Source organism: Plectropomus leopardus, chromosome 22, assembly GCF_026936395.1.
Source record: "Plectropomus leopardus strain MGB_pleo_1.0 chromosome 22, ASM2693639v1, whole genome shotgun sequence".
NCBI lineage: Eukaryota > Metazoa > Chordata > Actinopteri > Perciformes > Serranidae > Plectropomus > Plectropomus leopardus.
The window spans coordinates 8526253-8553741 of NC_142197.1; the positions used below are offsets into that span (position 1 = coordinate 8526253).

The 27489-nt window shown below is 40.0% G+C and overlaps 1 protein-coding gene across 5 annotated transcripts in view; it reads left to right on the plus strand.

The window, feature by feature from the left end:
- Positions 1-25998, plus strand: part of bltp3b (bridge-like lipid transfer protein family member 3B) — a 45721-nt gene extending 19723 nt beyond the window's left edge. For 2 of the 5 annotated variants that reach the window (XM_088073050.1, XM_088073054.1), the window contains exons 5-24: positions 361-550; positions 643-783; positions 2630-2797; positions 3779-3959; positions 4201-4284; positions 5630-5791; positions 6237-6352; positions 6463-6604; positions 7627-7820; positions 7990-8730; positions 9668-10347; positions 11461-11544; positions 12288-12436; positions 13667-13824; positions 14023-14173; positions 16923-16964; positions 21111-21370; positions 22687-22795; positions 22960-23117; positions 24364-25998. In XM_088073050.1, coding sequence (XP_087929176.1) covers positions 361-550; positions 643-783; positions 2630-2797; positions 3779-3959; positions 4201-4284; positions 5630-5791; positions 6237-6352; positions 6463-6604; positions 7627-7820; positions 7990-8730; positions 9668-10347; positions 11461-11544; positions 12288-12436; positions 13667-13824; positions 14023-14173; positions 16923-16964; positions 21111-21370; positions 22687-22795; positions 22960-23117; positions 24364-24492 — 4039 coding nt within the window. In that variant the 3' untranslated portion in view covers positions 24493-25998. The remainder of the gene's footprint in view (positions 1-360; positions 551-642; positions 784-2629; positions 2798-3778; positions 3960-4200; positions 4285-5629; positions 5792-6236; positions 6353-6462; positions 6605-7626; positions 7821-7989; positions 8731-9667; positions 10348-11460; positions 11545-12287; positions 12437-13666; positions 13825-14022; positions 14174-16922; positions 16965-21110; positions 21371-22686; positions 22796-22959; positions 23118-24363) is intronic. The other 3 variants (XM_088073051.1, XM_088073052.1, XM_042511174.2) reach the window with 3 other exon arrangements.
- Positions 25999-27489: the final 1491 nt, after the last annotated feature.

Here is a 27489-nt window from a genome sequence, read left to right on the forward strand (position 1 = left end):
AAAAATCTCTATTTTAAAACAAGAAATACTGATAGATAAATAAATAAAAATAATGATAATAATAATAATAATCAAAGCATTGAAGTTTACATTAAAATATGTGTGAGAAGATAATAATCTGGAGGATAATCTGAGCTGCATGATTTTTTTTCTCAGAAAAAGTTTGAAAAGCACTGACTTAACAAATCGCTGTGTCCTCGTAGCTTCAGTGTTAAATTTAATTATTTGAACTTATAATTATGTTCAAACAAAGTCTGCTTACAGGACAGACTAGTAATAACCCTTTTGCCAAACACTGCTTATCACCTTGTTTATATAACTGTCTCAACACCTGTGTCCACCTGTCTGTCCCTCACACAGTGAATATGGGTTTGCTGAGAAGGTGGTAGAGGGGATGTCGCTGTCCATCAACTCCATCGTCATCAGGATCAGTGCCAAGGCCTTTAACGCCTCCTTTGAGCTCTCCCAGCTGCAGGTCTACAGCGTCAACACCAGCTGGAGCATCAGTGACCTGCGATTCACCCGAATCCAGGACCCTCAGAGGGGAGAGGTCTGTGTTCATGCATTCTGTTTATTCCAAAGACCACTAGGATGTTGTTTCATGTTTTTTATTTGTTGCGCTGCCGTTCCTTTTTGATTCAGATCCTGACATTCAAGGAGATCAGCTGGCAGATGATCCGTATCGAGGCCGACGCCATCCAGAGCGCCGAACATGAGATGTTGAGCGCCCCGATTCGCCTCATCACCAACCAGTCCAAGATCAGAGTCACTCTCAAGAGACGGGTCAGTCATACACAAACATACACAGACACACACTCTCATCTTTTTACTTTTTAAAAAGAAATTAGTGTTGCCTATTAAAAGCATTTCACACAGCCATCTTTAGTTAGTTACTTTCACAGAGTGATCCAACTTTTCAAGTCTTTACAAACTAATGATAAAACAAAAAAAATATGTTTTTTTGTCATTTAAGATAAATAGATAATAGCTGTAATAGTAAAAACAAAGAAATATATACAAAAAGGGGCATTTCTGGAAAAAACTTGTTTATTTTTAGTTCCTCAATTTTCCTTAATTTAAATTTCCTGAAGGCCTGAAGAAAGTAATTCTTTCCAAGATTTTAGATGTGAAACCAAACCAGTTTTCTATAGATATGGTGTCTAGCCTAAAGGAGCAGTCTGCAAAATGTATTGATGAGGATTGCAGATCGGAAACAGCTGAAACTTTCCCCTATTTAACATTCCTTCAGTGTTCATTGTTCAGGAGGTTTTAACCCGAAGCCATTTTATACACAGGTCTCTTCCTTTCCAAAACAAACAGATGCGGTGATTAAACCAGTAAAAACACTGAATTTCCGACTGATAGGCTTGATAGGTCACAGAGGAGCTGCTAATTACCTATGTAGATATAAACAGCTTATTCTAAGGAAACTAAGGCATGATGATTCATATTATCAGGTGATTATACATTAAAGAAAACACCCATATTATATTAGATTCATTTTCTGCCCAAAATATCCCCTTAAATTCTACACGCTGGACTTTAAGTCATTTCTTTGTAAATACTTTTCTAGCTGCTATTCCACTTTGTGCTACATTAAATGTATGAAAAGTGCTCTATAAATAAAGTTCGATTTGATTTGATTTGATTTGATTCCAAACAAGCATTTTGTTTTAATATTTGTAGATGTTGAAAGTAGAAGCCTAAAAAGGAGTGCAATTTAAAAGAAACTTTCATCCAAAATATAATCACTAAGTAGTAGAAGTCTTTACCCTTGAACAGGCCCAGAACTAGTGGTAGTGGTTGGCTCCCTGAGAGCCACAGTTCCTCGAGCGGCTTGAAAAGTATTGAGCATTTCTGAGCAAGCGTCATAAAATATCTACCCAGACTCTTCCAGCCAAACGCTTTCCATCAGGTTGAGCTTGATGTCTTCCATTGAAATTTACATTATTTTATCCAGACTGTTTGTTTCCCGCTCCCTTTTTTATTTTATGTACATGGAATTTGCAATTTTAACCACCTGAAGTTCCCTTTACAGTTTTCAAATTACTTAAAACCCTGAATCCGTCCACATACATCCTTTAAAGATGCATTCACATTTTAAATTTTGATGGATCGAGCTTGAAACCCAGACTGCTGTAAGCAACAACCTCTTTTTCCACTGCAAACAATAATCCCTCTGTGTGGTCTCACAGGCTGCAGGTCCAACAGCAGCGATTAATCAAACCGCTAGTGTGCATTTAAACAAAAAAACACTGCTAATGTCTGTTTTGGAGATGTGGAGATTTAATATAATGCAGCATAAAGCACACAAAGACCTCTTGTGTGAGGTCTGTGGAAGTAATTAACCCCAATTGTTTCTTTGGGCTTTTACAGAAGTGCTGAATAAAGCATTCATCGCAAGACACAAATATGCTGTCAGTGCAGTTTTAGTTCATATTGTAAAAAAAAAAAGGATATTCTGTTTGTTATTGACCTAATAAAGAACACATAAGGGGTACAAAATGTGTAAAAATACCTCACACAGTAGGAGAATTCCCCTCCGAGTGTCATGTTGCGTTAATAGCAGCTCTCAGGCTACCTCCACCTGCATAATGCATGTTTATACCACCGTCTCTACCTGACGCAGATTAAGGACTGTAACGTGGTGGCCTCCAAGCTGATTCTGATCCTGGACGACCTGCTCTGGGTGCTGACTGACTCGCAGCTCAAAGCTATGGTGCAGTATGCCAAGTCTCTCAGCGAGGCCATGGAGAAGTCTGCACAGCAGAGGAAGAGCATGGCCACAGAGGACCAGGTGCACACGCATATACACGGACACAGTGACTTCATCCACACGTAGAGGGCAGATTTCACATTATTTTGATTTCCCTCCCTCTGTCCGTCTCTTTTTCCCCCTCCCTTTCTCTGTCCATGCCCTAATTCTACCCTCTGTGGGTAAGCCATGTCATGGTCTGATAGTTTGCCCTTGTGTTCATGGAAATCATGTCTGCCCCTCTCTGTGTCACCCCTCATGCCATATGGCGTCTGTCCGCCCTCAACATCTCCGTCTCTCTCTGTTGCTGTCAGTGTCTTTCAATGTGTCCTTTTTTAAATTTTAACAAGAAAATCAAACAATGAGATAATGACAAATAAACAGGCAGATAGACAGGTATTGACAGACATCAATATGAAAAGACAGCTATTCAGTCACAGTAATGTGGAATAGAGAGACTTAATTGTCCACCTTATTGGAAATTTGTCTTTGTCCTCACTCAGAAACAGCAAAGATTCATGCAAACAACATTAAAAACGTACAACATACAAGATACAATAGTGCAATTATATAAATATAAATGAATAATAAAAGAGAGCACATCTTACAAAGTAGTAGTTTTACATGGTCAAATTGTTCCCTGACATACTTCCGTTGAAACTGTCCCATTGTTCCTTAACCACATCTGTCCTTACACTTACAAAATGTACTTACATTTATCACCCACACAAATTCACACCTATGCAGGTTGCACAAAATGTACAGCAGTCTGTGTCTTTTCTGTCTTTGGGTCTTATTCGCCCTCTGCTGGAAGGATAGAGCATTGCATGATTCAGCTGTTGATTTGCCAGCTGATAATCTCTGTGAGCCGCAAATATACATTTAAACAAACCAAAAAAAACCAACATCAAATCAATCAACTGCTTTTAAAACATAAACACCACCATCACAATCATCAGCAACAGCATCTAAAACTAAAGACACTTCTCATAGTTTGTGCGCTTTTTTGTGCATGTTCACCAGGTGTCGTCAGCGCCCCCCTCAGCCCAACAGGTGCGCACCCAGCAGGCGTCCACAGCCGCTGACCAGAGCGCAAGCATGGCCAAGCTGTTCAGCGCGTACGACGTATGCGAGACATCCCACCACCTCCAGATCACACACCTGGACCTGCACATCTGTGATGACATCCATGCCAAGGACAAAGGTAGCATATGGAAAAGATCTACATGTAGTGCGCATTGTATTCAATATTTATGGTATATACACACACTGTTGGGTACACGGAAAGATGTTTTTCTTCAGTGTGATGCATAAATATACACTCAGTCAGTCATCTTTTCTTCTTTTGTTAAATTGCACACAGATTAGTGCAACAAACAGTTTTTTAGACTTTTTTAAAAAAGCCTCAGCTTGACTTTTTATCTGTCTGTCTTCCCTCTGTGCAGTGATCAATAAGAGAATAACAGGTGGAGCCATGCAGCTTTCCTTCAGCTCCATTACTCTGGACTACTACCCTTTTCACAGAGCGGGTAAGAATCCTGCTATGATGCCTTTACTACCTCACCACAAAGTCAGTGCAACACATTATCTACTCTGCAATGCACCCTGCACCCTCACTATAACCTATAGCTGCAATCCATCTGCTTCTTCCTGTTGTGTCACTTTAAACGGTTTTACAGCAGCAGTTTGTTTGGCTTCTGCTGTGCACACTTCTAGGATGATCTGATTATTTTCCACACTCCTCATTTTAATGATTTTGGACTTATTTTCATCTCTGGTGTTGTCTAATTTTTACCTTTTATCTCCCTTTATGTTTTGTTTTTTCATATGGTTAAAACATTGCCCATTTTTTGTCATTTTCTTTTTTATTTATTTACTTTAGAGAGTGCAACAGAGTAGTACAAAAACAATAACAAAAACAGGGTATTGATAAGCAGCGCGTACACGGGAGTATATGAAGACAGAACATTAGACAAGACAGGAAACACAAAAAATGACAACAAACATTCAAAGAAATGATCAAGCGTGGCGCTATTCTTACTGCTATTAATATGCAAACAGTTTATTTGGTGTGTGTCCATTATCCACACCTACTACTTGTGCCAATTTTCTCTTTTTTTTGTTCTTTGTTGTTGCTTTTTGTATTATTATTTGGATAGATGGACCTAGGGAGTGTACACACACATTGTAACAAAGCCTCACCTTTCTGTGCGTTTTTAAAGCAGTTGCATTAAAGGACAATAATAACAAGCGCTGAATCACAATAGCTGCGGCCACTTGTGCACATGCATCCAAGTGTTCATGTATTCACACACAAAAAACCTCACAAACAACCTCACAAACATGTCTCTAGAACAATGATGCTCCTTACAACAATCAGTTCATGACTTAAGAAAGGGGAAGTGGCAAAATCGCATGTGTGTGTGTGTGTGTAAGTGTATGCATGTCTGTCTGTATGTGTGTCTTTAAAGTTTGGTCATGTTGTGTAAGTCTGTTTAGAGATTACGCACCTTTTTGCACTTCCACTCTAGCTGATTGGCATTAACACAAACACATGTTACACACTTGATCTCCGTGTTAAAATTCAGCCTACTAAGGCAAAAAGTGTGGCTGTCAAAGGGTGGGAACATTTTTGTGAATCAAACAGCTAACCGACAGAGGGTCCTACTGGTTAGAGCTAGTTGTTAGTTATAACAAATAAAACAAAAACAACTAAGTACAAAGAAATGAACAGATGGAAATGGGAAGATATACAGAATAATGTGCATGATTTAAATTTAAAAAAGCAAAATGTGATATACAACAAAACCTTAGGATTTACATGATGATATTCAGTTTACTACAAAATCAAAATCTCCTCTCCAACCTCTTCAGGTGACAGTTGCGTCCACTGGATGCACTACAGCGAGGCCACCAAGACCAGAGAGGGCTGGGCACGCAGTCTGCACGATGAGTTCAAGACCAACGTGGAGATGCTGAAGAGCGCGGTCCGAGACCAGCAGGGCCCGCCCCCTGCACACAGCTCCCCACCACCCGGTAAACACACGCTGAGACGCATGTTAAATGCTATTACTCAACTTGATCAGGCTTTATAGTTGTGCTGTATCTCCTGACACACACACACGGCACATCATCCCTTTGGGTTTTCTGTCCTCCAGTGTCCCTTAGGGACGATGTGTATGGGCCTCTAGGAAGTCAGGAGAGAGCAGGAGGAGGAGTAGGGCTTAGGGAGGCAGATGGAGGACTCCTAGAGTGGAGCCCACACACACAGCCCACGGCCCAGTGCTGCTGGTGCCTAGAGCCAGGTACCATGGTGTGTGTGCGCACAGCCGGGTGCGGTGATACACACCTTTTGAAAGGCACAAGGGTTTGTCATTGGAGAACTGAGTGGTTGCTCTGTTTGTCTCCTTCTTTGTCACTCTGTTTTCATTTTTATTCTCCTCCGTTTTCTATCCCTCCATCTCTCTTTCTTCCTCTGCAGGTAAGATAAACACCTCCTCCAGCGCTTCCTTCAGTCCTCCTCCCCCTCAAAGCCCCAAGACGCAGCTCATGTCCAGCTCCGTTGTTCTCAGGATGGCTGACTTCAGCATCTACCAGGTCATTACACACACAAGCGCACTGCTTACACACCTTCACATATGCAATCACTGACACGAAACACGTCTTCTGTGCTAACTTTGAGTGATAGTTTGTCTATTTTTGCGCAGGTGTCAACAGCCGACCAGCGTCGCTCCAGCCCCAAGACCATGATCTCCTGCAATAAGAAGTCTTTGTACCTCCCCCCAGAGATGCCAGCCATCCACGTCGAGTTCACAGAGTACTACTTCCCAGATGGAAAAGACTACCCTAGTGAGACTTCTGCTTTAGCATCTCGTTTAAGAAACATTAATCTTTATTAGTAGGTCACAAGCTGTTTTTTTTTACACCACTGTTCTGGCTGTGACTTCCTGCCTCTCCTCCAGCCCACTTATTCAGCTGTGGGGAAGTCATTGACTGCTGTGCGGCTGAGAAGTCATTGATTTTCTGAGTTACGCCCAGTGTTCTGAATGAGGAATCACCCAATTTAATTCATGTTATGGATTTCTCACAAATTTACTCCATTAGGAAGCATTATACAAACATATGGAGGTTTTTCTTTTTTTTTTGGCAACAAAGAGGAAGTTGGTCTCCTTTGTGTTTCTTCTCTGTGATTCCTCTGTTGTCTCTGTCTAGCTTCTTTCCCACTGCACTAAAACCCCACTAACATCTTGGATTTGTATTTAATGGGAAAGGATAAAATGGGCATTCATTTCCGGGACAAATAACTGCAGTCACGGGTCTTTATCGACTCTAGCTCTGATTGGCAGTCATGGAAACATGATACAAGGGCGGACTTATTACATTTTGTTCCCTCTCTGGTGAGAGCATCGATAACTTCCGCAAGTCTTTGTCATCTCAGCCACTAAGTTTTTTGGTGCGGAGCAGAGGAATTTGAGAGGAGTTGGCAGGGAAGAATGTGATTTACACAGAATCTGCACACTATCGAGAGGACGTCTCTTCTCAACACACCATCCTGGGAGAACGAAATAACAAAAAACATCTCAACACTCATTAAAATATACATCTGAATGCAATAAAATATCACAAAAAAATAATTTTAATAGCTATGATGTATTTTTCTGTGAAACTTTTTTTCAGTGCAAATGTTTTATTCGTCACTGCCAAATTTTATTAACAGCACCAAAACTTATTCTCACTATTCTACCTCTGTAGATTTGCTGTGTTTAAAAAAACTGATAGCTAAACTCTAATTTGGGCTGTAAAAGAGTGTAAGACTTACAACTGTGTAAAACCAAATCTTCTCCCTTCCCTGCCTCTCCTTGCTCCTGTAGTCCCGTGTCCCAACCTGTACGCCCAGCTGAACGCCCTGCAGCTGGTTCTGGATCCTCGCAGCCTCGTTTGGATCAACCTTTTCGCCCTCGACCTCAGGCAGAGTCTGGAGCAGTTCATGGAGATCTACAAGCTCAGCGACTCGCAGAAACCTGAAGAGCATGTGGACATCAAGGTGGACGGTCTCATGCTCAAGGTAAGGTGGACACATACACAACCTTTGTTCAGGTTCACTTTGAAATCAGATTATTTTTGTGAGAGTGGAAGTGTGTATCCACTGTAGAGATGTCTGCCTTCTCTCCAATATAATTAAAGTGCAGACTGTATTCTTTGGTGCTTGTACTAACTTTATAATTTCTCTTTAGCTGGTGATTCCTACCGATCGGGACGCCTCCTGCGCCGCTGATCTGCCTCGCTCCATCTCAGTGCAGACCTCAGAAATGGTTGCCACGAACACCCGGCACCCGGCTAACTGCACCCGCTCCCACCTTGAGGCCCTGCTGCAGGCCTTTGAAGAGGAACTCTTCTTCTCACCCAGCTTCTCCGAATTCCCTCGTTCCTCTTCCTCACTACCCCTCCTCCATCCCGTCTTCCACCGCCACGCTCACGAACAAGACACCAAGCTCCACGACATCTACCGGGGCCTGGTGGTGCCGACATTGGGCACGGACGCCCTCAAGATGCCGGCTGCCACGGACTTTTGGGCGTTGCATTTTGCACAGTTCTGGGTTGACTACGAAGGCACCCGCGGAGGCAAGGGGCGGCCGCAGCCCTTTGTGGACTCCTTCCCTCTCACCGTGTGGGCAAGTCAGCCCGCCAAGATCGTCCAGCACCAGGAGAAGCTCAGAAGTAGTGCTGGATTAGGATTGTCCAGGAGCACATCTGGCGAGGCCGTCACACGTCTGCAGAGGAAACGGTTATTAAAGGAGTTTTACAGTGCCGACAGCGCACCAACATCAGCACACAATTCACTGCCCCCCAGTAACGGACTCCATAAACCGCTCTCGTTGGACAGTCTGCCTTCCTCCTCTCCATCTTTGTCATCATCAAGTAAAGATGCAGATGTGCATGTGTTGGTGCAGGTGCAGAAACATTTAAGCGCTCAGGTAAGTTTTTTATTCTTATTGATTTCTTTTTAATTTTGACATGCTTACATACTGTATTTTCACAACAGGTATCAAACTTTACAAAGCACATATGTGACAAGGCACAAAGCATGAAATACAGTCCTCCACAATCACACTTACCCCAAATAACAGCCCGAATGTCGTCAACAGGACAGTCCTCCATCTCTGGAGTAGTACAAAAATGACATATGAGCTGAAAGTCAGGTTTAGTATTCAAGGTATTCGAAGTTGAAGTGAACTATGCAGAAAAATCTTTTTAAAAAAAACAACAAACAAACAAATCCTACCATAACCTTGAAATTATTAGAAAAAGGGAAAGAACACCTAAAACCTCAAAGTAAAAAAAAAAACACCCCAAAACCTCAAAATTATTAGGAAAAAAAAAACCCCACTCTAAACTCAAAACAATTAAAAAAGAAGTAAACATCTCAAAACTCTGCATTATCAATCACAAAAAAATAAGAAAAATAAATAAAAAACACCACCAAAAATAAAAATTATTTTTAAAAAAATGAAAACAAAGTTTAAATGTTTATCAAACAGTTAGCATTTTTTTGTCAATCAACCAGTTAATCAACTAATTGTTGCAGCTGCAATTGGTTAATCTGTTTAGTAATTTAATGTATTACAAAACAACATATTTTTGAAATTCTTGCTTTGTTTTTACATAAAAATCTCAATTTGTGAAGTAACTTAAGTGTTTAGTTAAACGTAGTGAAGTAAAAGTACAACATTTCCCACTGAAATGTAGTGAAGTAAAATTATAAAGTGGCATGAAAAAAAAATGCTCAGGTCAAGTAAAAGTACCAAAAATGTGTACTTAGGTACAGTACTTGAGTAAATGTACTTAGTTACATTTCACCGCTGGTAATTCATCACCATACATTTCAGTAACCACTGTGGTCTGTGTGTCCAGGTGAGCCATCGGCAGTATGTGTTTCTGATGCAACTTCAGCGCAGCATCAAAGCCCTGCAGCAGACTCTGCAGCAGGATCTGGAGGAGATGGGCTCCAAGAGAGACCGCAAGGATCCCTCCCAGCGTCCCGCAGACCACCAGCCCTTCACTCTCTGCCTGGGCCTCCTGCTGAAGAGCGCAGAGGTGTCCCTGCTCCTTAAGCCTGTCCCCCAGCCCGAGGGTTCGGGATCTCCTCTTGGGTCTGAGCTCTCCCCCTCAGAGAGCCGAGGAACTCTGGAGCCCGGGAGCGATGCAGGAGACGGGGCGGAAAAGGGGAGTGAGGGAGCTGGATCTGGGTCTGAAGGAGGAGCAGCCAAAGGGGCGTGCACTGTAGACCAGCTGTTATGTGGTGACAGCTCAGAGGGCGGAGCCACGCACGGTCCTGCTCCTCTCGTACCCAGCTCCAATCCAGCTCCGCGTCCTGACTCAAATCACAAAGCATTACTGGATGAGAGGACTTCAGCTAAGAACTCTGGGAGGTCGAGTTCAGAGGAAGGGGGCGAGGCGGTGGTGGATGGTTTTGTTGGAGGTGAAGATGCGGGAGCTGGACTAGACTCTAAAAACCAGACGAGTGACCCGCTGTCGGAGTGGAGCGACAAAGAGAAGGCTGCAGCCGCCAAGATGCCTCAGTCGATATCCAGGTATTCAGTTTATCACACAAAAAGGGTGTTAACGTACGTCAGTGTCATTCTAACTGAAATGTGACTGTAGTGAATTCATTTCTGCATTAAGTCGGTGCCATCAGAGGCCATCAACAGATTTAGACATTGAAGTTGTTATATTTGCATTGCAAGTATTTGTAGTATATGTATTTAATTTTATTTTAACCATAATCAACGGATGGATCGAGTCAGTTCTTAAAGATCAAATATCCTCCAAGTAATCATTTGTAACACTTTTAAAAAAAAAAAAATTCTATAAGTGAATCAGAATATTCCCCCTCTGTGCTTCACTGTATATTTGGGGTTTTTTTTGTTTTTTTTAAAACATTTTTTAAATATTTTCAGAGATTCACATTATTACAAAACAAATCCGTCATGGATAGACACAACGGTTTCAAGGTATAAACAGTCAGACCCACCCATTTTACAGCGGTAAAACTTGGCTGTGAAAAACATGTTTAAAACAATAATTAATTATTATATTTAGATAAAAATAATTAAATAAAAATATAATAAAATAATAAAATAAAATGAAATAAATTAAAATAAATAAATTAAATTAAATTAAATTAAATTAAATTAAAGTAAAGTAAAGTAAAGTAAAGTAAAGTAAAGTAAATACTACTAATATTGACAATATCCCAAAAAGTGAAGTACACTGTCCTCAGACTGACAGCTTAAGACAAAGATGATGTGGGTGTGTTGACCTTGTAACAGTTTTTTTGAGTGCAGATGGTAAATATTTTAGGAAAGGACCTGTGCTTCGCTGTTGATGATCTAATGAATCTAACAATTGAGTCTTTCTCTCTCTAATTTAATCTGTCTGTTTCTGAACACAAGCGCTGTGTGTTGAACTCCATCCTGAGTGTTTGTCAGTATGAATGTCCAAACTCCACTTTGTGTCTCTGACTTTATTCATGTTGGTCGTCCTCAAGCTGACGACGTCTTCTTCCTGTGTGTTTAGTCTCATTGTCTTCCTACTCATCACTTCATATTCTTGTTATTCCTTAACTTCCTTTTCTGCCTCTTGAGCTCCGCTTTGACCCATGTGAGGTGTGTGTGTGTTTGTGTGTGTGTTTTCTCTCTATCAAGGAAAGGAAGTTTGTCTGTGGTTTCTGATCTCCTCAGCTCCTCAAACTCCAGCAGATCCACCTCCCTTTATTCCATGTCCAACATGTAAGGCACTGGATCTGTGACTAGCTGTATTAACAAGTGTGCGTGTGTGTTAACAAACTGTGTGTGTGTGTGAGTGTGTCTTTGTGATCCTTGGATGAATACAAATCAAAGCGTGTGTATGTGAATCCCCCGTGGGCATGCATTTGCATGTGTGCATGACGCGCTGGTCCTCGACTCGTCTGTGTTATGTGTTTTAATGAGTCCCGTGTTTGGTGTCTACCTGTTGACTCGTGGTGACGGCTGGGATGAAAAACAAATCTACTCGTTTGTGACGACTCTTTTTCTTTTTTGTCAGCCTTGTGTTCTCAGTCTTTTGAGAGCAACTTTGATTTTTATCCTTTGTGATTTTGCTGTAGACGGTTTCTTGTGCTCGGGTGGATAGCACACTACATGACCTTACACAACGCCACACAAAGCAATGAAGCCATATTTAATTCATGACTTGTTGAGAAAGCCCTGTCAGCTCTCTGAGAGCGCAGCGGCCTCTGCTCAGTGTCGGCACAAGAGCAAATCAGATATGATGAAATAAAAGCACTAGACCAGTTGTTTCTCCTCTTCTCTGGACTGTTTAAATGTTACAATAAATGTCACTGTCAGTCATAAATCAGTCGCTCAAAATCAAAAGCATGCATGGACAGTGTCGCCCAGATTCAAACTATACAGAAAGTTCTGATTAAAATGATCTGTCTCTCACACACTCCATGTCTTGTGTGTGTGTGTGTGTGTGTGTGTGTGTGTTGTAGTGGTCGTCTGATGCGGGACCGCTCCCAGTCCAGTTTCTCAGTGTCCTATAAGAACATGAAGAAGAGCCCGTCCCTGCAGTCGCTGGACAACATCTCCATAGACAGCTACCTGATGGAGGACGGAGACACGTACAGTCTGCTGGAGAGAGGTGGAGCAAACATCGATGCATTCGTACACACAGATATACTGCAAATAGACTTTTATTTATCCAAAGAAGGAACATTACAAGATATGATATGTAGGATTTTCCAAAAAACGAGACTCATACAGAAATAATTCCTCTCAATCATCACTTTCGACCCACTAGAAGTGTATTTTTCTGCAGAGACTCTGCCTGTATTTTCTTAATTTCTTCTTATTTTGCTGTTGGGAACATGTCAGAGTAAGTGGCACATATGCAAGAGGAGGTTACAAGAATCCCAAATACATTGCTGACAAAATGCAAATACAGCGAGGAGAAAGGGCAAGCGGAAAAGCTCGTTCTAGTATGAGTGAATCTGTGGTTGGCTTTAACTTTTACTGTCGAGTGTTTTTATTAAGTAACTGACAGATCCTGCGTAGTGCAGGCTGTCTAAAATGCCTTGAAATATCTTAAATACAATTTTTAAAGTAAATTTTAGGCCTCAAAAGTCTTTAAATAGTTCTAAATGTAATTTTTTTTAGGTTTAAAATGAAACAAATATTTCATCTAATTTCATTTATCAAGCTTTTAATTTCTTTTGTCAGAAAAAGTTAAGATTTTCTGCATGAATGTCCACATGTCTGATGTTCAAATCTTTAAATCTGCCGCTGAACCTGATACTTTTTACTAGTCTTTTTACTTTATACTGCACTAAACCTGGGGTCAAAATGTAGATTTACTCACTCTTCTAACCACATAAAATCCTACATAAAACCTACCTCTGCACAGGACTACATAAAAACCACATACCTGCATACTCACCTGCACTGTCTGAATCAGAAAAAGATGATTTGTCCGACCTTGAATTTGGTTAAAAATTGTCTTGGAAAGGTCATAAAAGCATTACATTTAAATGCTAAATACATTTCTGTAGACACCCTGTAGTTTAGCTTTAGGTTAGTTATTATCGTCCAGCCCACAAGGACATTTTGGACACCTGAAATACAAAGATACTGAGAGGCAAAGTATGGTGGGAGTACGGTCGGAAAAAAATTATTGTAGTTTTAAATGTTTTTTACCATATGCTGTCTTTCATGGAAAAATTGAAATGAATACTAACACAGTAGAGTATATTTTTCAGCAGCAGTAACTGTACTGACCAGAAGGTGGCAGCATCGCTCTAATGTGTCAGTAAAGCCTGACGGTGCTTACAAGTCAAATGTGAGTAATATTTCTCAATCTTTTCGTGTGCCACAGATGATGTGTCCATCTCAGGCTTCAAGGACGCCATCAGTGAACAGAGTGCCACTGAGAGCGCTACGGAGGCAGTGATTGGTCAGGAGCAGGAGGGAGGCGTGTCCCCCGACACTGTCAGCGCCACCTCGCAGAGCATCGATGATCCCACCAAAGATATTGTAAGATACTGAAACTTTAAGAAGTCTAAAAAAAAAAGGCTGATATTGTCTCCACATTGATTATTGATTATATGAGGTCCTTGAAACATCATGGAAAGTTTTGAAATTTTGTTTGTGAAAGTGTGTGGGAAGCCTGGAGTCAGAATTTTACACACAATAAGAATATGTTGATTGTTTTTGTTTGTGTCTCTCCTCCAGGTGTCGGTGCTGGTGCTGAAGGTGCAGTCGGTGTGTGTGGGCGTGGAGGCGGTTGGCGAGAGCACGGCCGTGGCTTTGGAGGTGGGCCGGGTCACACCCAGCCAGCTGGGCAATGTCAGCCTGAGACAGTACCTTAGCAACCGCAGCCTGGGTAAGACAAGACTGCGTACACGGTTTATTCTGCTGAAATCTGGTGCTTTCTTTTTAGCTCTAATATGAATTGTGTTCTAATATAACAGGCTTTTTTTGTTGTATAATTTCAAGTTTGGATTCACATTTTTTCTCACTGCTGACTTTCTTGGCCTTGGAAAAAATATTCTTCATCAAAATGGGACCAACTTGGTAAATAAAGGTTGAAAAAATAAATAAATAAAACAAGCTGTAGTAAACAGTAAATATTTAACACCAGGCACTGACTTACTAATTTAAAACCAAAATCACACTGTGAACAAACAAGAAGACTGAAATATTTGGAGGCGTTGGGATGAGAAAAGCAACCTTTATCCCCTTATGTAAAGCAAAATAAAAAAAAATCTAAAAAAAAGTAAAGATTCTGCCAGATTTGGAGCTGAGTTACATAGTCGCATCCTTCATGCAACATGAAGCAAAACAGTTTATGGAAATGTGACTTTATTTTGAAAAGCACTGAGTATAATACCACTACCACTGTGACTCAGGGTGACAAATAATTTCCATGCATGGTCTCATTAGTTTGCAGAATTGATATGAAGCTTGATTTGACAGTAATGAAGTTTGAACATGCTACACAGGACTTTTAATATTTGTTTGATATTCCTGTCTACACTAAACTTCCATACAAATATTGTCAAATTGAAAAAATCAACTATCATCTTTTTTCAAATCGTAAATTGGCAAAACACTGGAACAAGCTGCTCCTATTTTAACTGGTGAGGGATTACATAAAAGAAATCCACCAAAATAGACTTCTGTTCAAGTAGTCTGCAGCCTGTTTTTTAGGTTCAAACTGTTGGCTGAAGATGAAAGTGAAGGGACATTTGTCAAGATTTAAGCACACAAGTAGGGCAGCTACCAGACAAGAAAGAACAATGTGGGAAATGACTGCACTGTGTGTGTGTGTGTGTGTGTGTGTGTGTGTGTGTGTGTGTGTGTGTGTGTGTTTTGGGGATTGAGACCAAAGCCAGCCACATAACCAACATTTGTTTTCCTCTGTGGATTATTTTTAGTTGATCTTTTATGGTTTCGCTTTATTTGACAGTAGAGAGTGAAAGCAAACAGGAGGACAGAGAGAGGAAGGACATGTGATAAAGGTCCCAGGACAAACCTGAAGTTGTGTTGCTGGTTTTAAACCACCAGGATGTTTTGTAACTGACTCCATATCATGATTAATGTTTGAGAGGACCTTTTGAGTGTGTAACATCTTTGACACAGTATTTTACGCACATAATTTTAACACATTTTGTGCCTACTGCCCACCACCAAGTGATGTGTTGTAAAGAGGTTGTATCCATTTCATGTATTTCTGTGAGACCGTGTTGTTCAACCACAACAGATGACAACAGGAGCGGGAGCTATTTTTACAATCCGTTAATTGTTTAACCCTTTGAGCGCTGAGCAAAATGGCTTGATTTGAAAACATGGGAAAAATAGAAAGAAAAGTTCTGCAAATTGCAAGAAATTTGTAGATTTGGAAAAACATTTATAAAAATGCTAGTGAAAAATGTATGTCCTAAAACTATATTTATCATTATCATATTTATATCTTTAAATGTATTGATTTTTTTATAATAAAATTATTATTTTTGAAAGCTTTTTAAGGTCATTTACTTGTTCTTTAGAAGAAAAAATACTCTTTTTTTCTCTTTGTTTTCATTGTTTTTCTTGTACTTTTTACTATTTTGGGATCATTTCTTCTAAACTTGCTGTTTGCCTTTTATCCCTGTTTTTGAAAGAAATCAAGCCAATTTGCTCATTTTTTTAAAGGGTTAAGTCAGTTTTCGTGCAAAAATGCCACATAGTTGATGGGTCAAGGTCAAGGAATGAATTGCTTTTCTTGGTCTTGTAGTGAAAAACACTGAATATTTGTGGGTTTGGGCCTGTTTGCTTGGATAAAGCATTTAATGACGTCACATTTGGCTCTAGGATATTGTTATAGTAATTTTGCACTGTTTTCCAGTGTTTAATACATCAAACAATTTCTGGATTAATTGAGAAAATAATCGGCAGATTAATCTATAATGACAATAATAGTTAGTTGTAGCCCTGAACTGAATTAATTAATCCTTTAAACCCTGGATCAACATCAGTTTTGTTGTACTTTGTTTAGACACCTTTAACAAGTTTTTAAACCTCTGAAATGTGAGCAAATTTGGTTTAATTTCTTTTGAAAACATGAAAAAAGGCAGTTAGCAGCTTGGCATGCAATGTTTCATAAATTGCAAAAAAAAGTAAATAGGAGACAAGACAATGACTTGAAAAATAGTTTTTAAAAAAGTGTGAGAATCATTAGAAAATTTTCAGATAACAAGGAAAAAATATCAAGAAAACTATGTTTAGATTTATTATGACTGTATTTAAAATTAGGTTACAGTAAAATATATAGTTTTATTTATTATTTTATATTTATTATTTTATTTTAGCACACATTTTTTTTTACTTTTCTTTTTCTTTCTCATTTCAGGTAGTTTCTTGCAATTTTTTTTTTACTAATTTCTTGCATTTTTTTGTCATTTCTTTTAATCACTCATTGCCTTCTTTCCCACGTTTTTGAAAGAAATCAAGCCAGTTTGCTCAGGTTTCAAAGGGTTAACATTATTTCAAGTACAAACACTCACTGACACACACACACACACACACACACACATTTGCACACTAACACAGTCACCCCCTCCTTTTATTTACCTTGCCATAACTCCCCACAGGTATGGTGTGTTCAGTACCAATACCTGCTCAAAGCAGCCAAGGTAAACTGCTGTGTGTTAATTCACCATCTGTAACTTAACATGCATGCTTGCCTCAGTGTGTCTTTTTCCACCTGTGTGTGTGTGTGGGCACACAGACTGCGTGTCCGTGTGTTTTCTTCCAGAACGTCCTCTGTCAAATCTCATTTCCAGACTCGACGGCATGCACTTGAGATGCACATAGATCCGGCGTGTTGCAATGCAAGCGATCGCATGAAGTGACTGCTCATTTTTCAGCAGCGGGGGGTGTTTATGTGACATTGAGATCTCTTTCCTCCAGTGTGTGCGGCACTTAAGAGAGGTTAAATTTGACAGTAATGGAGTGAGTGGACCCATTATTTGCCACATTAGGCCCACAAGCTTTGACGCAAGTGTGTGTGTGTGTGAGAGAGAGAGAGAGAGAGAGAGATTCAAATTAACTGCAACCATAGCACAGACTGGTGTTATCCCTGAACTTCTCATTCGCTGCTTTGTCTAATTTGTCCTCTCTCTCTCCGTCTCCCCCACCTTCCTCATCTCTCCACTGCAGCAGACTTTGCAGTTTCAGTCCAGTGATTCAAGCAATGAGAGAAACGCTGGCTTTACCCCTTACTGCCTCTCCTCCTCCCCCTTTTCCTATCTCACAAGAGCAATCCCTCCTCCTCCTTTCCTCCTCACTCTTCCCTCCAGCTCCTACTCCATCTTCCTACTAATCCTCTGTCATTTAACCCACCCCTCTCCACCTTTTCTTCCCTTCATCTCCCTCCCTCTTCAGGCCATCTTTTCTCCTCCCTCCTGTCTTATCACAGTCACTCAGTCCCTGGCTGCTGGCTCCCTCCCTCCCTCTCTCTCTCTTTCTCCTCACCCACTCCCATCTTTTCTCTCCCTCCATTTACCTCGACCCTATAGCCGCCCAGGATTGAGAGAGAATATGTCATTTTATCTGAGAAAAGCTGACAGCGTTGTGTATGTGTGTATGAAATTGCTGTATGGTATTAACCCTCTGCTGACTTTCCTTCAGAGAGCATATAAAGGGGATGTGATGCACTTCTCACAGTCATAATGAGGAGATTTCTTTCTTTAAGTGGCCATTTTCATGCCTTGCTGAGTGTTTCGCCTGTTAAAAAAAAAAAAAAAAATTGTGCCCGTAATTGTGTGCTTGCCAGCTCATTTTGTGTGTAAAGTTTGTATGAAAGGAGGGTTTTAATTACCCTCCCACTTAGGTTTAACACCTCTCAACCTCGACTTTCATCAGTTTGTGTCTTCTTTCTCTCTGTCCTCACTTTCACCTCCTTTACCTCTTTTTTCCTCAATAAACAGGAAATGTGTCATCGCATTTTGGATTACTGAATGGGCTTACGGGGCACAGGCTCAGGGGCCCAGAGAATCAGCGGGCCAGAGACTCTGTTTGTAGTTGTTTGATTTTTCAAACATTTCAAAGACATACTTAACAACCACAAAGGATCATAAAACCACTACAAAGACACTCCCAAAAATGCTGAAAAACAAAAACAAAGAGACCAAAAACAACCAAAAAAGCAGAAAATGACCACAAGGCAATGTGTAACAACTGCAAAGAGAGGTAAATGAGCACAGAGTGGAATAAAACAACCACAAAGGCCCATAAAATGATTACAGAGAGGGGAAAAATGACCAAAAAAGGGATGGAAAACAGCTACAAAGAGACATAAAAATGATCACAAAGAGACATAAATGAATCACAAAGAGATGTAAAATAACCTCAAAGAGAATTAAAACATCAACCGAGATTGAAAACAACCACATTGATATGTAGAACAACTATATTAAACAACCACAAAGAGACACAGATCAACTACAAAGAGACATAAAACAACCACAAAGAGACATGAAACAACTGCAGGAGACACAAAGCAACCACAAACAGACACAAAATAACTATAAAGAGACAAAAAACAACCCCAAAGAGCTACAGACACACAAAATGGCCACAAAAAGATGTAAACCAACTACAGGAGACACAAAACAACCACAAAGACACACAAAACATTTACAAAGAGATGTAAAACAATTGAAAAGAGGAACATAAAGACACAAAATGACTATGAAGACACACACATATCACATTAAGGTGCAAAAAAAGCATAAACATGCACACAAGACATACTACACAGATAGAAGACAACCACAAAGAGACACAAAATAAATAACACAGTTTTGTGGCTCTTTCAGTCATGCTCCTGTGTAGGAGGGGTGGGGGCCTTTTAGATGTCTGTGCCCAGGGGCCCTCTGTCTCATAATCCTTCGATGCATTTTGTGACACTAAGAGTTCAAATTCAGGTCATTCTTAATATTCACCATCATATCCTCCGCAGTTTTCCGCATCTCAGATTCTTTTTGTAGAGTGTCTTAATTCAGGAAAAGGGAAAAAAAGAAAAAGATTCAGTGGTTGGAACTTCACTCTGAATCCTCAATACTGAGGTGGGAGTTTCCACCGAACCCTCTAATCCCTAGTCCTCGGAAATAATTAAACATCACTGCAGCGAGGAGCCCGTGGGATTGTACAGAATCGAGACTCTCCTTCAGCCCACCTTTTTCTTAATTCTTTCCTGCTTCTCTTCCTTCCAGCTCACTTTGCTTTTTCTCTGTTTCCAGCTTTCTCTCCCACTCCTCTTTCAGATATTCTGCTTCCGTCATCCCACCTTCTTCACCCTCGTTTAAACCTGACCTTAACATGCACCCTATTTTTAGTGAGTAAAATCATATAAAACAAAGCTGTAAATGCACTCAGTTTGTGCTGATGACTTACAGATACGTTTTAATAAACAATGATTGACTGAATGAATTAGACCTTTTTAAACTAGATTTTCCCAGCTGACCTGAAAGAGCTGTGGTTTTTATGATTGGCAGATGAGCAAATCACCCCCAAATTACATTTGATTACATACATTATGTATCTCATCATGCAGATGGGCCATCAAAATGATTTCACTGTTGAGAAAAAAGGATGAAATAGAAAGGAAAGTGATATATAGCATACTCAAAGATAATTTTTTTACAAACTAAACTGACCAATAATGGATTTTATAGGCAAATGCTGGTATTGACATTTCAGAGATTAAAGAAATTGAGCAATCTATTGGCCTTCTTTTAAACATAAACACATATAAAAATGTTATTTAGGGTTTTTGTTTGTTTGTTTGTGTTTTTATAAAAGAGTTACAGAGATATGTACTGAACAGGACTTTTTATAGTTAAATAAATAACGGTGTAACTGTGACAATAATTGCTGCAAAACATTTTTGGCATCTCTGTACTGCAACTTATTGGCCAATATACACGATACCATTAAATCTGCGTTATGATAACATCAGCCAATATTTTGGCCAAGCCAAGTTATCTTTCTAGCTCTAAAAGCCCTGACACACCAAGCCGACAGTCAACGTTTTGTCAGTGTTGGGTTATTGGTGTGCATCTGTCGCCCTAGTTTTTTGGGGTGTGTCTCGCTCTAGTTTTTTGGGGGTGTGTCTCACCCTAGTTTTTTGGGGTGTGTCCCACTGCTTGGCACTCGTCTGCCCTTGTTGGCTTTTTTTCTGCCAATTCAGCAGGTTAAATCGGCGTCTAGAACGACTGAGTCCATCTGTGAGTGAAATCACTCTGATTGACAGTACAGTTTCATGCACAAGAAGAGAAGAGGAAGTGACAAAAGTAAACAAAGAGATTAAAGCAAAAGGGAGTGAAATTAAAACAAATTAGACTATATTTGGTAAAATCATTTTTTATGCCATTGACCTCTGTAGTTAAAATGGTTTGTAATTGTTTAATTATTCGCTAGCGAATCCTTTGTTTGCCACACAATAGTTTGCCTTCAGTGCTGCTGGTTCTTTGTTGTTTGTTTGGTTTTTCAGGCCTTAATATCAAGAGATTTGAATCCTCACTTCACACTGTCTTTGATACACAGTTTTAGTCAAAATCGCACATGAAATATCAAACAGCACTGGTGCGGACGGACAGGAGAGAGGGGATGCCCAGCGTCTGATTCAGAGCGTATACAGGGAGTGAGAAATGTTTTTTCATTTTGGGTGTATTTTAACGTCAGGTGTACGTGTAATTCAGTTTAATCATTTCTAACTGCACTCCGCCTACAAGACACTAAAGCTTTTAACCACAGCCTCCATCTCTTCCCTGCAGGTGGTGGTGAGATCAACTCTTCATCTGTCGGGGGCCGCCACAGTCCAGAGGTGCGTGCTCGCCTCGAGAGCGGGCCCTGTGCCGCCGCTCATTCCCCTCTGGCTGAGCGCAACGGATTCTTGCAGCTGCGACTCGATGGATACCAAGCCAGCTTCTTGATGTCCACGCTGCGGAACCTGGCTCACTTCCTGGAGGACGACTCTGCGCCACAGGTGCTGCCCATGGAGATCAGCGTCAGGGACACACACATCAATTTAAAGGTGAGAATCCCTTTTTGTGTAGCGGTGGGATTCCAGGTCCTTGTTTTCAGTTGCTTTTGTGTAACTCTGAGGTTATTGTGCCAGAAATACTGGACACCTGCAAGATTTCTTCTTCTTGTTTTCATGCCTCTGAACCAGCGATAGCCGAGGCCTGAGACATCATAATCTGGGGTTGTCCATCTGTCCAGGCTATTTTTGTGAATGCTGTGAAGGAACATCTTCAAATTAATCACAAACATTCACTTGGACTCAACGATGAACTGTTTGGATTTTAAGGTCAAAGGTCACCATCTGTCTCATCCTTGTGAACTGGATATCTAAAAAAAACCTTTTAAGGAATTTTTTTTTCAAGTTTGGTACAAATGTTTACTTGGACTCAAGAATGAACTGATTAGATTTTGGTGGTCAAAGGTCAAGATCACTGTGATCTTGCATCCATCTTGTTCTTGAGGGAATTCCTTCAAATTTGACACAATTGTTCGAGTGGCCTTAACAATGAGCTGATTATATTTTGGTGTTCAAAGGTCAAGGTCATCATGACCTTGCATCTGTCTCATTTTCATGAATATAATATCTGAAGATGGAAGAAGATTTGAGGAAATTCCTCAAATTTGGCACAAACGTCCTCTTGGACTCAAGAATGAACTCATTAGACTGGTGGTTAAGGTCATGGTGACCTCATAAAACATGTTTTTGGCCATAACTCAAGAATTATTACACACACAAATGTCTCATAGAACATAATGATGAAGATCTATTTTATATCCAGAGGTCAAAGGTCAACGGTGACATCATCATGATCTGCAAAAAACACTTTTCTGGCCATTGCTCAGCGTTAAAAGTCAGGGGCAGTAGGGGAATTATTTGATCAGATACTAAATTGGTGACACTAATCCTGAAACTGTGCTGCTTGTGGAGATTTTCCGTGTAGAGATTTCGTGTTTTCATAGACATGGACGTAAACTGTAAGTGGAACTTGACTGGTGCGCCGAGGCATACAACCGAGTAACGGTATTTCTTGTTTCCAATCGTGTTGCAGTAATAGACCCCATAACTCACTGTCGTACAGAGCAGCAGCTTCTTTAAAAAGTTAAATATTTTGAACCACGGCCTAATTGGATTTAGGATTTTAACTGAATGTTTAATGACACAGAAAAGCGTCTCTGTCCTCTCTCGGGTTCTTTCACAGGTGAGTAGATCTGCTGTGGAGCTGATGTGGAAACCTGGATGTGATTTTTTTTTTCTCCCCCTCCTCCTCCTCCATGCTCACACACATCAAAACTTACCACTCTCAACATGTGCTGTCTCTGCTGCAGGACGACGATCCCCGCGACAATCCCTCCGACTCTGAGCCCTCGCCGATCATCCTGCATGTGGACAGTCTCGTCATACACCGGAGAGACGACGGCTCCTTCTCTATAGGAGGTGAGAAACGCGCTCACATTTTTTTATCTGCCAGATATTCCCACCTCCACTTCAGCGCTGATTCACTGCCGTTATATAACGTGTCCTATTAAATACTTTTAAGTCCATGCTCGGTACATCCACACCTCCAACCTCCTTTCTGCTGTCTCTCTTTCTGCTCACAGTGGACACCGCAGCGGAGACCAACCCAAGGAAAGAAGGACCGTTAAATGACAGCGCTCTGGCTCCGGTCCCTGAGGTTATGGGTGGCGTCTGCGGTGTACCAAAGGCTACACAGACCCAAGCCCCGCCCACCAGCCCTCCTCCATCTAGCAGAGAAAAGGTGAGACGCACGATGAAAGCACACTGTGGGGGTTTATGAGAGAAGAATACAGTCAGAAAGTGTTTCCCTCAACACCTTCAGACAACCTTAAACGTGACGATTTCAGCCAATCACATGTGGCCGCAGACGGTTTTTCTCTTCTTCTGTTTCTCTCCAACTGCTGAACATGAAAGAGATTTTATTCCGACTGATCGCTCCGGAGGACGATATATAAAAAGATGCCAAATTTTGGTTTTGCCAAGCTATTCCAGTTTCCTGCTTGGCTTGCATTTTGTTTACAGTGGGAGTGATATTTATTAATTTATACAGGATACAAGCATTACATTTTCAAAGGGAAGATTGAATGTGAACACTTACATAATGCTGTTTAAGTCATCTGATCAAAACAGTAAAACAGGATGTTTGTCATTTCCTTTCATCCCGAGCTGTTTGAGCATTTTTTTGGGGGGGGATCTGTCACAGGCGGCGCAGGTAGTTTTGTAAAAGTCATGGAATAAGTAAAAATCTTTAAAAGTTTTGTAAAAGTCATAGAATAAGTAAAAATCATTGAAAGTTTTGTAGAAGTCATGGAATCAGTAAAAATCATTAAAAGTTTTGTAAAACTCATGGAATCAGTAAAAATCATTAAAAGTTTTGTAAAAGTCATAGAATAAGTAAAAATCATTGAAAGTTTTGTAGAAGTCATGGAATCAGTAAAAATCATTGAAAGTTTTGTAAAAGTCATGGAATCAGTAAAAATCATTAAAAGTTTTGTAAAAGTCATAGAATAAGTAAAAATCATTGAAAGTTTTGTAGAAGTCATGGAATCAGTAAAAATCATTGAAAGTTTTGTAAAAGTCATGGAATCAGTAAAAATCATTGAAAGTTTTGTAAAAGTCATGGAATAAGTAAAAATCTTTAAAAGTTTTGTAAAAGTCATAGAATAAGTAAAAATCATTGAAAGTTTTGTAAAAGTCATGGAATTAGTAAAGATCATTGAAAGTTTTGCATAAGTCATGGAATCAGTAAAAATCATTGAAAGTTTTGTAAAAGACATGGAATCATTAAAAATCATTGAAAGTTTTGTAAAAGTTTTGGAATTAGGATGTTTTTTTTAATGAAATCGTTGCAGTAATCTTCCGTGAATTACTGTTATCGTAAGGTTAACTGTTACAGAGATCTGTGAGGTGGTAAATCTATTTTTCATTTATTTTTTTGAACCTCGAAAACAAGCAAACACACTACCTTCTTGGCTGTTTGTTTCCAGATGCTGGTGGAGGAAAATGAATGTTTGAAAGTGGAGCTTTCCCGAGCCAAGATGGCGCTGGCTGAGGCTCAGATGGAGAAGGACTCGCTACTGCACCGCATGAAGAGCCTCAAAGTCAACACCAGCTAGACGCGGCTCTCTCTTCACACCCAGCCAGTCAGTCCGACCCACTGGTAGGCGGGACGGGTCGGCAAATAATCAAAGGCAACATCAACAAGCAAACAAAAGCGGGATTTCTTGACTAAAACGGCTCCTTTACGCGCTTATCTGTTGAGTGAGCCACCATGTGACTTTAGACTTCAAAATAATTCCCTCATAAAGCAATGCAGAGTCTGCGAGAAGACTCAAAAATACACGTTTTTACACGCTTGTCGTTTTACGTTCTCCACTTTGGAGGCTCATAGAAGGGAGAAATTAAATTTAATAATGTGTGTTTGTGTGTGTATGTGTGTGTGTGTGTGTGTGTGTGAGTGAAAGAAGGAGGATCTATATCCGTGGTCGTGCCTACAGAAAACCCTTTCCACACTATTCCCGTTGTGCAAGTGAAAAGAATCACAGCTAACCTTAGATGAGCTTCATTCAGTCCTGCGTACGAGGGAGCGCTGAATGTCGTATCTTCAGAGGAATGTCTTATTTTGCACCGCACAGAAATTAAAACGTTAGTGCTTTCATATTCAGAGGGGACGAGACAAATCACGCTCTCGCTCGTCCTCCGAGTATGTACAGTGTACATTGTATAAGAATGTGAACACACGACTATTTTCTTCAGAACTTTGAATGGTTAAATGCAGTGTTTCATGTGTGTGTTTGTCTCAGCCGGAACAAGCATTTCATTACAAGTAGAAGATACATTTATATCAGTCAGTTCCACAGCTTTGTCAGCAAAATGCCCCACAATAATGTCTGTACCCCCCCCCTCCTATTTTTCTATGTGTAAATACTTCACACGTGCAGCACTTTGAAAACTTATGTAAATACAAGCAGAACTGTGAGAGAACACGAGTTGAGCCGACGAGTGGAGAGAGAAAAATTAAGGCACATTGAAGCTGCCGGACTTCATATATATGTGTGTGTCTTTATGTGAACTTCTAATCTGCCATGTGTGATTTTTTTCACAGATAAACGTCGACCATTTCTGCTGCTGTTTCATGCTTCACGCGTGTGTGACGACTTCAGGGGGAAACCCCCCACGAGTAGATTATAAAAACGACTGACTTCTAACAGCACATGCTTTGACACAGCACAAAAGACTATAAAAGGACAGTTTTGAGGTCTCAACGGTTAAAAGTAGATCACATCCATCAGGCTAAATATGCAACTGTCATAACCTGAACTTCAGCTCGGCCCAGTTCACTTCAGTTTACTATCTGGTTCTTGCAAAAGTTATGAAACGCAACTCCGCACAAATGTGGTGTTAAGACTTCAGAGGTTTTAAACACGATTGTATGTGAGAGGAAAATCTGTCTTTTTCATGTTTTTTCCTCCGTTCATAGCAGCCCTTCTCCCCTCTCTCTGGGAAACTCCCCCCTCTGAAACCCTGTGGAGGAAAGAAATGACACGAAAAGTAATAAGTTGTATTTTGTCTGTCAAAGCTGCTGAAATACTGATGAAAATTAAAAAAGGGTCTCCAATTTATGAAGTTTCACTTTGGTATGTTTTGGATGTGGATTTATTTGCAAACAGTTTGCTTTTTATGCCTTTGCAGTGTTAAGTTTTTAGTTGTCTGTTTTCGAAAAAAAAAAAAAAAATAACATGACTTCCAAATTCACAGGCATTTTTTCTTTAAAAAAATGTTTGTTTGTTTTTTTTGGGTTTTTTTTCTTTTAAAATTTTGGGTGATTTAAAAAAAACAATTGTTTTTTTTTTTTAAATTTAATTAATTTAAATTTTTTGTTGATTTTATTTTTTCTTTACAAATTTTTGGGTGATTTTTCATATTTTCTGGTGATATTCTTTTTCCCTAAATTTGTTTTGTTTCTCTAAACATTGTTTTTGTAATTTTTAAATATAACATGTCTTCCAAATCGCAGACCCACCAGAATGAAAAATGCACAAAATGACACCACTTATCACAGCCACACACTGTAAAAACAGAAATTGTTGTTGGATTTTAAAATTTCTGACGATCTTGAACACATCACTTGGGAAGAACACTTCATGCTGTTATTGTTATGCTTTGAATGTAATGAAATATACAGAAAATATTTTACTTGGAGTTTTTAGTTCACTTGGTGATAGAAAAGGGTCCTATTTTCAACCAAAACACCACTTTATCCGATTTACTTCAATACATCCAAGATGTTCTTGCAATTGTCTTTAGAGCAACCAAAAAAACCAACTCTACACAACTTTTTCTGCATATACTTTAGTACTTCTCATGAGCTGTAAACAGACTTTCATGTGTAAAAATATGGTGAAGTTTCCATACAATATCATTTCAAGGTCACAGAGTACATGTTGCCACAAAATATAGCGTGGAAAATAATAAATATGTAAAACAAACCAGTCAACAGTAAGCAGGCGCTCTGAAATGGTCCCATGAGGAAATCCCACATGACAAGATTTTGAGTAAACACAGATTGTTATGTGCTGTTTCAGTAAAAGGCGTCACATCTGTTCTCTGTAGCTGGATGAATGCACGGAAAACTGACTTACCACCTTAAATAGGAACGTCGCATTGTATTTTTTTAAATTCTTTGTTTGTTTTTCTGGGTTACAAAGAAAAAGTCAGAAGAAAAAGTGCAGAAATGATGCAAAAACTCATTAGTTTGCAGTCAGAACAGATTGTTGTATCTTGTTTGAAGCCTGTAGCATGAGTTCATTTTAATGCAGCATTTCAGAATTAATTTAAAAAAACAATGCTGAAGTTTGCTCTGGTGATAAGTGGAAACAAGAAATAAGTGCAGCCTCAAATGAGCCGCGCTGAACCGCTGCAGGAGAGCGTTTGGACTTTGTGCACATAAATGGTCATGACATTTTACGACTGGAGCGCTGCAGTGAGTCATAGAAGGGCATTAACTGTTGCTGTGTGTGTGTGTGTGTGTGTGTGTGTGTGTGTGTGTGTGAGGGGGGAAAGTTCTGCTCTGCTGCTATTTACATGGACAGCTGTTTACATACTGTAGCTTA